The sequence below is a fragment of the Choloepus didactylus genome, chromosome 3 (genome assembly GCF_015220235.1).
Source record: "Choloepus didactylus isolate mChoDid1 chromosome 3, mChoDid1.pri, whole genome shotgun sequence".
Classification (NCBI taxonomy): domain Eukaryota; kingdom Metazoa; phylum Chordata; class Mammalia; order Pilosa; family Megalonychidae; genus Choloepus; species Choloepus didactylus.
In genome coordinates this window covers 186,349,352-186,362,581 of record NC_051309.1, presented here as the reverse complement: position 1 = coordinate 186,362,581, position 13,230 = coordinate 186,349,352, and the positions used below count along the sequence as shown (strand labels likewise).

General features: G+C 37.1%; 1 protein-coding gene across 1 annotated transcript; it reads right to left on the bottom strand.

Annotated features, from left to right (window-relative positions):
- Positions 1-875: 875 nt before the first annotated feature.
- LOC119528906 (etoposide-induced protein 2.4 homolog) lies at positions 876-1,809 on the bottom strand. Its single transcript, XM_037829103.1, is given in 2 exon segments — positions 876-1,458; positions 1,460-1,809. Coding segments are annotated over 2 exon segments (897 nt in total). The 5' UTR covers positions 1,774-1,809.
- Positions 1,810-13,230: the final 11,421 nt, after the last annotated feature.

The following is a 13,230-nucleotide window of genomic DNA, read 5'->3' as shown; positions in this document are numbered from 1 at the left end:
GTGTTTAATAAGTTTACCCCATCAGTTCCTATTCACAGCACCCAATATTCCTTTGAAATACCAGACAGACATGGCAGTGGCCAACAACAAATTTCAGACCTCTCAGAGTTCAAAAGTTTAGGTTCTCTGACCATTCTGTATTGCAGTGGCACTTGTCCAGAATTGGTACCTCCCCACACTTGGGGAACTTTAAATGTACCAGTGAAAAAAAGCTTTTTCCCCTTCAAGGGGAAGAAAGAAAATCACTCCTCAAAACCCAGCACATCTGGTCAGGAGGTCTTTCCTCCTGTCCCATGTCTTCAGGCTCGTTTTTTATTTATTTATTTATTTTTTGCAGCGGAGCAAGAGACCAAAACCTAACCTGAGTTACAAGAAAGAAGACAGTGATGGCTATAAAGGGAGTGACGAGGAACAATTCCTTTACCCCCACATCCAATGTATGTGCTTCACAGAAAAAAAAAAAAAAACAAAAATAACAAATCTACAAATTACAACAGCTAGATTTACAAAATCCATTCATCCAAGGGTGACGGAAGGCAAGAAGGGGAGGTAGGAGGGTAAATGGCACAGGGAGAAAAACAAAGTATTCAAATCAGTCCAGACACAGGGGCTGGCAACCGCTAGAAAATAGCTGCAGAAAAACCTGTGGTCCTTTCAGACTCAATGGTGATGTTACAAATCCACATACTGGTGTCAGGAGATTCTGCCTTACGTGCACCAGAGACAAAAATTCCAATTCCTTGGAGGGAAGAGAATATGCAGAGGGCCCTTGGCAGACTGGGTCCTGCCTTCCCTGGGTAGGGGAAGGTGAACAGGGAAAAGATCTGCCACAGCCTCCTTCCAATCCCACCCTCTCCATTCAGATGGCAGGAGATTTAGTGGCCTGCAGCAGCCTTCAGTTTGGCAGGTGATGTATGTGGAGACGAGAACTTCTCTGCAGAGGTTGAGCTACTCAGAGCAGACTGCAGATAGACTGTCTTGTGGAAGAGTCTGTTGCTTAAGGAGACCACCAAGGAGAAGAGGCGCAACTGGAAAAGGTATGCTTTGCCAGAGGTCTTTGCTTCATTGGCGCTGATAATGAACAAAGGAAAGAAGATAGAGAAGACGCAGCCACTGATAATATATGAGGACTGCATTGCTGTGAGAAAAGCCAGGGGCAAACCAAATCCAAAGTAGTAAGGCCAGTTCCTTTCTATATTTGACAACCGCTGGTGCATTTCAATTCCTTTATCGAACCAGCGATATTCGAAGCAATAAAGAGAGTAGAGAAGGGACATATGCAAGAGGCTAACCAGCTGACCAACGAAATGGATGGGAAAGAGACTCACAAACATCCCCTGGATGAGGAAAAGAGCCTGCAGCAAAAGGTTGAAGAGCATGTCAGCAATTATTTTGCTGACACTAGGGAATGGATGAGGCTTCCTCCCTGATACCTCAAATGCCAGATCAGCTATATCCAATAATTTGTGCTGTTACTGACTGAAGCACAGGAATAAACACTCGATAAAACAAGAGGAGACTGAACCAGAATACTCCGCCATTCCAAGCACAGCACTGGAAAATTCTACTAACAATACGTGGTTCACTTTCTTGCTTCCGCTCTATGCTCTGGGCTCTCCGCTGGGCCAAGACACTACTTGCTCTTCTCCGCCACTGCTCCTCTCTTTTTTGCTGGATTTGAGCATCTAGCTTTGAGATGGTACAAATGCCCCAGATGGAGTCTTTGATTCCCCTGCCAAGGTCCCAGAGAAAGGTTTTGACACTGTCAGCCATCTCTTCACCACCCAAACTACCAACTACATAGAGGAGAGAGAAGCATTCCAAAATCTCTCATCATGAAGGACCGCCCAGGCAGGTTTGCGCAGCGACCCCCAGGCCTGGCTCGGTGGGGCCCGCGCCTACCGGCAGCTCCGCCGTCAGGGCTCCGGCCCCGGCCTGGCCCCTCGCCAGCCGCGGGCCCGCTCGGCTGCTCGCGCCCGGCCGCCCGCTCCCGCCGGGGCTCTCCCAGGGCCGGGGCCTCTGCGCCCGCACTGGGCATGCCCGGGCCGCACGGGGACGCATTTTCAAAACAATTGTTTTTAACAAACTGTAAGCAATTCTTTATACCCATAGAATAAGTTAGTGGTACTGGGTATTGCATTCAGGAAAATTGTTTTATTTCATTACAAAAACCGATTTCTGGTGATAGAATTATACCCCTTATTTTCATCAGGATTATGGAGCCCTTGCCTTCTGAGTTTGGTAAATAATAGATTTGGTAGAGTTTTTCAAATTACAAAATGTTTACTTATGTAGGGTAATCATAGGTTCTACCATTGATGAGGATTACATTCTCTAGGTTGCACAATTCTGTAACTCCAATTGCATTGTTGCTATTTTTATTATTGTAAACTATTAGGTTACCCGATAAATTTTGACAAAAAATTCAGTCTTTATTTCAGTATCATTCGTCTACAGGAGAAGTGCTAGTTACCTATAGCCTTGACTACAAACGGGTCTATTATACTGTATTTTTTTCTACTCTGGTGACTTGTAGGGAATATATCACACGATATTTTTATGGGCTTGGTGATTCTATCACATAAACTAAACATTTTGGTAGATTCCAAAGAAAATATATGCTAGGGATCCCAACATTTCTCTTACCTTGTTAACTGCTACTTATACTCATTCACTATAACATGGAGTCTGAAGATTATCTCCCCTCTCTAAGGGTGAAATATTAGACCATATTGTGATGTTGGACTAATAAAATGTTAACACCATTCTATACCTCATTGCAATGGTGCTTTTCCTCATATTTTCTATTTTCTCTCTCTTTTTCTAGCTTAGTGTATTCCCTTGAATTTAATTAATCTATTTGCAAGTAGTCCTAACATGAATATATATTTGACCATTAAGAAAAACATCTTGCTTGTTTGTGCTCCATATGGAGAGATGTGTTTGAGTTTTTATCTTCAGCCTTCACTCTAACCTGATGAATGGACTTTGAGATGCTTATGTTCCTTCTGTGAACTACCCTTTCTCTTTCATTAAAACCATTCTGATAGCATATTTTAATACCAGAATTCTTAAAAATTAATTATTTATGAAGTGCTTTGAGGTATCTAGGTGAAAGAGTAATTATTTGTAGAGCTGTTGAACACAATATATACTGTATTATTTAGTAAATATTGAGCTGCTTTTTATGTATTATTAAAACATAGCAAAATTCACATTACTTTGGGTAGATTGGAAGTTTATAGCAAGTGCCACATTAGCAAGCAAAAGACGAGTAGTGGTCCAGTAAAGATTGCTCAACTTTGGAAATTTTATAATGGCTCATTTTTTCTCCCTTAAGGAGGTTATATACCAAGAAGATGCATTTCAAGGATAACTAATAATCAATGTCTAATTGAAACTTTGCAGCTCCTAGAGGTACAATAAAAATAGAAGGAAATATTTCTCATTGCTACCAATAGAAAGTTATACACATAGTCTAATAAATTTATCAAATTTCCATAATGACATTAAATTTTGAATGTGTGATAATATTTCTGGACTCAAGTCATAAACTACATTTCCCACTTAATTTATGGACAGCATAAATTCCATCAACATGTGGAATGAACCTCAGTATTTTTACAATAAATTTTGTATACCACATGATATTGTAGAATCATACGTACAGTTGTGCTTTCTAGAGCTGCAGAGAGTAGGTGGATGCCAGTCAGCTAATTAGAATTAGTAGCATACCTAGAGAAGTCCTTTCAGTATGGAGAAACTGAGTTCTTTCAAATAACAGATATACATGAAAGAAATCTTTCATAAAATGACTGTGATCATCTGGTATATGTCAAAGTGTTCCCTTATTTATGTCACACACTATTGCAATATTTCTTTCAAAAAAACAATGATTTTTCTACAGAAATTTTCTGTAATGCTGTATTAAGGTGAATGTACAAGTTATTTTATAAATAAGAGTTTTCTCATGGCACATAATATGTGAAACAATTTATTTATTGTCCATTTTTAATGGTCCGTCTCCCCCTTCTAGAGTATAAATTTCATGGGAGAGGTAATTTGTCAACCTGCTTCAATGCCCTATACCCAGAGCCTAGAAAAGTATCTGACACCTAGAAGGTGACTGATGGAACAAATGAGTGAGAATTATAAGTATTTGACTATCTTGACAGTCTCAGTTTCTCTTCATAATCATCTAATTTTATTCATGCTGACTTCTAGAAATTACAAAAAGAATCTAGGAATCTATGAGGAATTTTGTTTTATACATAATATTAACCATTAAGAGAACTACATAAATATTTCAGTTGTATTGAGATGGAGGAATTTAAGTTAGGGCTTGCTGAGTGTTCTCAACTTCTATGGACCCTTGGAATATTCAGCAAAATTTATTCTAAATTGCTTCACGCATCCAGTTTTCCCACCAAAAATCATTTTATATGCCTTCTTATCCTATTCAGGTTCCTTTCCTCCTCATTAGAGTGGGGTGAAAATATTTAACTCATCCCATTATTTTTCTTATATTTTTGTGATGATAGTGCCATGAGCAACCTGGTGTATATATTCTATGAAAATGTCCTACTAGAGGGCTTCTACTTCTTTGTTCAGTGGAGTCAATGGAGTCACATGATCCCCACAACCATCTTCATGAATCTTAGTGTTTCCTGGGCCAGTAGGCTTGTCTTCTCTACTCCATGAATTTATGGAGACATTATAAGCCAAAGGGGCCTAGTTACTCTTTTAGAACAATAGGCACCGAAGCTTGATGTGTAGAGTTTCTCTCCCACACCCCTCTTCTCTGAACATTTATCTTGTGCAGGGTAATTTATTTAATTATTAATTGTGTTTTGCTATTGCCAAGTATTTCTCCTCCTGATGCCAAACTTTTAGCTAGGCTTTTGTTTCGCTTTGTTATTTTTTATATCAACTTTTATTTTGTAAGAGCAAATGTAAGAATCTTCGAAAAACACAGAATACAACATCCAGCCAAATTTTCGCTTTTGAGAGTCGATGTTCCAGGATTTACATAGATGAAAAGGAGATGCCAAAGTTTAGAGAAAAGTAAAAGAGGGTAAAATTTAGGATGAAAAATTTGGGGGATTTCTCCCCACCTCCTAGAGGGGTAGAAATATTTTTTGATTCCATAAATAATGAGGAGCCATAAAATCTTCTATCTCCTCATCCAAAGATTTGGATAAAACACAGATTAGTATAGCAACATAGATCATGCAGAGTGAGGACAAATCATCACAGCCAAGCTTTTCAGGGACATTATAAAAAGCCTACAATATCCAACACGGAGTGTGCCAGTGATGTGCAGTATAGGAAACTGTCCAGGGGGCCCATTATGGAATGTTTTTAGCAATAATAATCCCTAGAAGATCCTGGAGAGGAGAAGGTGAGTATCCTGCTCTTTATTAGATTTCTAGTCTATCTAAACATTTTGTGGCTTAGAGAAACATTTAATTTGATGTCAAATATATAAGGTAATAGGAAAATTTTGCAACTGTGTGTTATGGAACAGATTGAGACCCTCTATATGATACGTGTCAATTCCTAAAATATCCACACAAGTGTGTTTTATTTTTATTTCATATCCTACTTATAATTTTCCTCTTAGTTAGCTGAAAGAATTAAGGGATAGTTAAAATGATTTACATCCAAATTTAATATACCCATTGGAACTGGTAAAGGTTAAATAATAAACAGATTTCCCCCTTTATTAATGAAAGGGTATTTATTATTGTCTTCAGAGAGCAGAGAAAGTAATATTGCAATCCCTTTCCCTTCCCTAACCCACATGCCCAAACTCTCACCCCTAATTCCAGTACAGGATATTCTCACGATCCAGAACTTTTCCATGAAAAGTTGATGATGGAGTTCATGTTACTGAACCTTCTTGGATCTGGACTTGATTTTGCTATGACTACTATTCAGGAAACCATCAGGATAAGATTCAGAATGACACAGAACAGGAAGAAGTTGTTAAGCTGTATGATCACCCCATTTTGCTTTATAATCAGAAAACTTATTAACCTCCAGATTTGGCCACTTTGCCCAAAGTTTTTATGGCATTTATCTCTCATTGGCTCCTTAATTCTTAAAAATTCTGATTTTTTTTTATTCATGTTTTTAGCCTTATACAGGGAGATTATGCAAGAATAAGAAGTTACATTTACATATCAGAACTTACTATCAAAAATAAGAATATTATCTTTCTTTTATTAGTGGTATTTTCAGTTTATAAACTAACTTGTGGATTATTCTCCCTTATTTTTATTTTATTTATTTATTTATTTTGGTTTTCACATTTTTATTGGGGGCCTCAGGGGAGGGGATCTCCCCCCTGTTGATGCATGAGCTCACGGATTCCTCAGCCACTCCAAGCTTGGGCCCTGGGGATCCTGGGGGTGACTGGGCAGTCGGGCATGTTGTCATCATCTCGGACGGGCACTGGGTACTTGTAGGGTGTGGTCTGGTTGATCATACGGTGTACTCGGTGTAGGGACTGAGTGAGGGCACAGTGGGAGGGGGCCCAGGATGGTGAAGGACACAGCCAGCACCAGCTCCTTGGCCCAGGCGTTCTCGAGAAAGGGGCGACTCTCCCCTATTTTTTACTTGTTGTATTATATATCTACATTGTCAGAGAATAAAGCCTTCACATGCTACACTCTGCCCTTCTAAGTCCTCATGTAGTCTTAGTTATTCAGGTAATCGTACATATAATGCTTATCACCAATCATTCCTGGGAATGCCTCTGTAGTTATTATGGCTGTCAGAAGCTGCTTCACTAAAGATAACTGTAAGAAGGGCTCTTGGGAACAGTATTCCCTGGGTGCTTGGATTTGATAATATATTTTTCCATCTTATCCCTTTTATGTGAATTTTGGTGGATATGAAATCTTTAGTTCAAATTATCTTGAGTGTATTAAATATATTACTTCATTTTCTTCTGACATAAATTGTTGCTATCAAGAAGTCTGATGATAATCTAATTTTCTTTCCTTTATAAGACACAAATCATATGCTCTTTTCTTCTACATGCCCCTCAAGACAAATAGACGCCTTGGTGTTGATCATTCAGAGTCAATATTCCTTGTTATACTGTGTTCTCTTTATATTTATATATATATAGTGTTGTTTTTTTTTAGGATTATATTTTCTGTTTTATTTTAGCTTTTACCGTGTATTCTATTCTTTTGCTTTGGTTTTCTTCCTCAAAAACTCCTCTTTTCTGTATGTTTAATCTTCCTTTCCTATTTTCAATATTTTGCCTAGTTTTCTTTGAATCCTTCTAATCTCAGTCTTCGTTTTTCATTGTTATTTTAAATTTTCCTATTTTTTGCCTTCTATTTGTTTTAAGGCATTATTTTGTTATTGCTGTTGTTCTTATGCATTTCTGAAACAATTTTCTATTATTGCTATTTTTATTGAGTTTTGTGACCTCAATTATGAGATTTCTAATCCTGATTTATGTTGCTCTTTCATGTATTATATTATTTTATTAATGTCTTTTAGCTCATTTTGAAATATTAGGTTATAGTTTTGATCTGTTTTGTGAGTATGTCTTTTTGGCATGCTTTCCTTCTCTTTAGGGATATTATTCTGTTCTTTATTCTCTTTATTCTTATAATAACTTTGCATGGGATTTGAATATTGAACTTTTCTATTTTTCATTAGTAGTTGAAATTAGCTTTCCTGAACTCTATAATGAAGCAGAGTCTAGGAAAGCGTTTCTGTCTTCCCACGGATCCTGCTTCTTATGTTTTTGTAAAGCAGTACAACAGTGTTTTTGTATAGCAGCTATATGGTGGCTTGCTTTCTGTGGTTCCTGGTTCTTTCCCTCCCCAGCTTTGGTCTGGGCCTGATTTTTTGTTCATCTGTATTCCCTCTATATTCTTCAATTTTAATTTCACTCACGGGGGATTCTCAAATGAGGCCATATCCTAGGTCACAGGTCAGCTTTGAGCATTCACTGGCACTGCTGTGCTCCTTCTCCTTCAGGCCTTCTTACTGCAAGTACCTTCTACTCACTTTCTATGGGAGATGAGTGTTAAAGCTAAAACATCACTACGCATTGCTGTTTATGAAGGGTTTCCTTACCATCTTTGAAATAATCTTATAAGGCCCCAATGATTTCCCCATCTACTGCGGGCAATCAGGTAACGTAAGAATGCTATTCGAGCTGTGGTGCCTCACACTACTCTTCTTTCAAGGAAACAGGCTTCCTGGAGAATGAGGAGGTTTCTCATGTTTAGGGAAGAAATAAATTTTGCCTTTGCAAAATCGTAGGATGACTTACTCTTCCAGTTTGCTAAAGCTGCTGAAATTCAGTATGCCAGAAATGGTTTGGCTTTTACAGTGGGGATTTATTAACTTATAATTTACAGTTTTCAGGCCTTGAAAATGTCCAACTCAAGGCATAAACAGAACAATACCTGGACTCTGAAGACAGGCTGCTGCCATCCGGGACACCCCTGTCACATGGGAAGGCACATGGCCGGCATCTACTGGTCCTTCGCTCCCCGTGTCCTTGCTTTCAGCTTCTGGTTCCAGTAGCTTCCTTGCTGAGCTTCTGTGGGTCCTCTCTTAGCTACTCACGGGCTTTTTTCTATGAGCTTCTCTGGGGCTTCTCTGAGTTCTCTCAGCCTTTTCTATGTGTCCTTTATCCTCTTATAAGGGACTCTAGAAAAGGGATTAAGACCCACCTTGAATGATGTGGGTCACATCTCAACTGAATTGGTTTTACCCACAATAGATCTCTACCCACAGAAATGAATTAAAAGAATATGACCTTTTCTGGAGTACAGAGAGCCACCCAACGACCACACTTACTTTCATTGATTTTTATGAGACAGTTGATGTGTGCAGGAGGATCTCCACCAACAAAGGTGGTTAAGCTAAAAAGTTGAGGATGTAAAATAAGATTCAATGACTCAATGTTAATTATGTTAAAGTACCTTGTATCCATCAAGACATCAACATCAAAGGAGAAAGCAAAACACGTGCAATAAGATGATACGCATGCATGGGTTTTAACATAATTTCCAGACTTTGGGAAATATATGTATTCATAAAAATAAATACCAACTTACATTTTATTTTTGTTCACTCTCTAAGATACTAAAACAAACTGTTTCTATCTTCAGTCCACCCAAATATTTGGATGTAGGATAAACTGAGAAGAAAGACAGCACAACATCACCATGCTTTGTCTGAGACAGCTTTTCCACAATCAGCTACATACCTAATCTCTTCTTGAGATGCTGTCTTTGCCCACCTCAAACCACCCCGCTGCTTCTTGCCAGAGGGAGCAAATGTTCACAAGTTGCCATCTCTCAGGGTGCTATTGAAGGAGAAATACCTCCCCAAAATCTCATTACTTTACTGTGAGGTCCCTAAAAAAGACCAACACCACCACCACTCCCCCCCCTTTGGCTGATAAAACTACTACCGTCATCCTATGCCTCTGAAGTCAGTTTATTCATTCCATGAACTGGAGCTGAGTACTTTTAAATACCTGCCATATGAAAGAGTCCAAATCAGAACTCCATGCCAAGGGAAGAAACCACAGGTTAAGAAATTTGGGGACATAAAAGGTTCTATTTCACCCACTTCAAAATGATGACATGAACTCTTTCCTCCCTTTTCCACTGATACAAATTCAGCTGGAGAAGTGGACTGCCCACCCTCCGTGCTGATGCCAGCCATCACATTTATTTGGGCCTTGATAATTTAGAACTCCATGGGAGCTTTGATTTATTGTGGTTATGAAGTCAAATTTACTCCAGAGAAGGAATCTATACAAATCTGATGTACAGTAATTGTTGCTGTTAAAACAATCTGGTCTTTCTCTGTCCTTTACTGATATAACAGATTTTTTTAATGTTATATAACATCATACATTATTTTAAACAAAGCAATAAATATAAAGAAAACTGCTACTATTAAATGTAGCATGATGTGGGAAACAAACCATGTGTTTAACATACTGAAATTATTCCATTTGAATTATTTCAAAAAGAGATACAGCTTCAAAGTTCTCCTTTGTGATTTATTTCCCAGATGCGTTTGAAATCCTTCTCCAAAGAGCTATTTATCAGGAAATGCTTAATCATTTAAAATTTTTCTACACATATCATTTGGATTTATGTGTGTACTGAGTTCTCAATTTATTAAAATAATTTGAATATTCTAATTGAGAAAACATAAATTCTATCATAAAATCTAAATATAAATTCTTAATGCAAAATAAGAATAATAGACTACTATCTGTTTGGCTAATAGACTATTGTCATCCTCCAAATTTTACTTACTATCTAACATTTGCAAATTTTGACTCAGTTTTATGTAATAATTAATATTAGTATTTTCAGTTTCTTTCTATTCCAGTATCTTCTTTTGGGAAATGTGTCCAATAAAGAGGGTGATTAAATTGGGACCAGTTACTTCCCAAGAGATCAGATTAATAAATTGGATTATTAATACATTGGACTCAAAAGTCCCTGCCATAATCTGCATCTAAGATCTAATGCTTGGATTCTCATTGATATATAATAAACTAAAGCATCACATGTCTCATGATGATATTTCATTTCATCACCATGTCCCCAGAATCCAGCAGGCCTGGGAACATAAGGGCTCAAATATGTATTTTTAAATGAAACGTGGTAGGAGGAGGGGGAATGGCCAGGTGACGTTAAATTGCACTAAGTTACAATTTTGAGAGGGTGATTGTTCAAGCTAATGATGATTAGGTTTTCCTTATCTGTTCACAATAACCTTGTGTGTTGTTTGGAATTTGATAAATCATTTTAAAAGTAATGAGGCTGTGTATTAACTTGGACTTTAATAACTAGAAATAATAAAGCCCAGCAAATTAAAGTGATTCTTTTTATTATATCTGATGAGAGGCTTTATGGCAGCCGTCATTAAAAACAAATCAAAACCATCAAATAAACAAACCAAACAGAAAACACACACGCACACACACACACACACAGGCTTTGCATAGAGACAGCATGAGTTTAAATTCTGACAATGTTGCTTCCATAGTGCATGGGTGGGACATTTGGCACATTACACAATCATTGTATGCCTAGTTTCCTCATCTGTAAAGTGGATGTTGTAATGGTGCACATGTCATGTAAAGTTTTAAGAATAATACTGGATGATACACATGAAATACTTGGAGTGGTACTCAAAACACACAGATAATGCTTGACACAAGTCAGCTATGGTTAATTTTACCATGTCTTTGAAATTACCGTAAAATCTACCAACTTTTAATATTGCCAATAACTTGATAAAAAGAAAAAAAAAACAACCTTGTCCATAGAATATTAAGAAAAAGATTCTGGAAGAGTAATCAAAATGCTGAGAACAAATTCTCACATGATTTCTATTGCTTTTTTATATACAAATAAATTCCTCATATATTTCACGAACACAAGAGATTTACTGTAGATCAGAGGGCAACACATCCTAGAACGCAAGTGAGAAAAATTAGTCCAATAACTGTAGTATTCTGTGAAGGCAGGTGTAGAGAAAACAGAAGACACACGATTCCTGATGATGCTTTGTATATATTTCAGCTTAAAAGCCAATAGTGGCATTCAAGAAAAGTTGATGGCAATTAATTTAGTATCTCTATACTTTGCTTTCTTTGTTTTCTCACCTAATACATTCTATCACATATGCTTGCAGTTTTAAAATAGGTTTTGGTAATTAAAAGCTAAAAATAAGAGCTTTGTGTTGCATCGTGTTAGTTTTTTATTGTTGCTGTAACAGATTGCTATAAACATAGTGTCTTAAAACAACACAATTGTATTAACTTATAGGTCTGGAGTTCAGAAGTGTGACACAGGCATCACTGGGCTAAAATCAAGGCTTATCGTGGTCGCTTTCTCTTCCGAGGCTCTAGGGAAAATCCATTTCCTTGCCTTTTCCAGCCACTAGAAGATGTCCTCATTCCTTGGCTGGTGGCTCTTCCCCCATCTTAAAGCCATCAATAAATAGCAGGTGGAATCTTTCTCATTGCACATCACCTTGGTACTGTTTCTGCCTTCTTCTTCCACATTTAAGGGTCCTTGAGATTACATTGGGACGACCCGGTTAATAATCTCCCTATTTAAGGTCATCTGATTGGCAATCTTGATTCCATCTGCTACTTTAATTCCCCTTTGCCATGTATATATTCACAGGTTCCAGGGAATAGCATGTGGACATCTTCCAGGGAACATTATTCTGCCTACCACAAGCTTCGAAATCAGAAGAAACAAAAAGTTGTAAGTCAAACTTTTTAATTTATTCATTTTTAAATTGAGTTAAATTAACTACTGCTACATTTTGCTTCTTAATCTTTAGTATAATAATAATAATAACTACCATAAGTTTTGTATTATAGAAAATAAATGGAAGTAAATTTGTGCAACAGCAAATTTTCAGGCAAAGAAGTGTATAATAGTCGATGCTATAGTAATAATTATTAGTAGTATTATCATCATTTGTGATAATTATTCACATTCACAGATATGAATACCTGTTTATCATTTAAATGCTCAAGATCATTCAGTGATTTTTATCTTCAAAGCACAAAAAATAGATGATATAAGATCTTGGTAAGTACATAGAAAACAAAGCACTCTCTGTAATGGGCCTAAAACCTAAATGCGTTATACATAGTCTAGAGATATAATATGAATACAGATGTCCTTTATGGTCATTGCGTTATCTACTCTAGTAATAATCTTTTGTTTCTCAGTAAACATTGGATATACTATCTAAATGTGGTTTATAAATAGGTATTAAAAATATTTGTGTCAATTGAAAACATGTATTTTTAAATATATTTCTATTATGTGGATGAGATTTAAAGGTAACTGTAGTTTTATAAAATTAAGAGGCCAAGAATTTGGGGGGTGGGCATTTATTCCAGTGTTGTAGATATAACAGAAAAGATAAGTATAAGAAAACTATTTGAAAGAGTACACTTAGTAGATGCTGACTAAGATACTATTTTGAGCACAGGTGAAACGTGGAAGTATAAAGAGTGGGAGAGGAAAACAAAGGTAGTTGTCAGCATCCTGTGGCCTTCGAGATCTGTGTGTGAGATGAACTAGTAATGTAAGCAGTTCAAAGTCCTCAGATGAACATAGGCTCACAACGCTGCACTGTAATTTTGTCAGATATTTCCAAACTAGAAAGGAGATTTCAAAATGAGTTGAC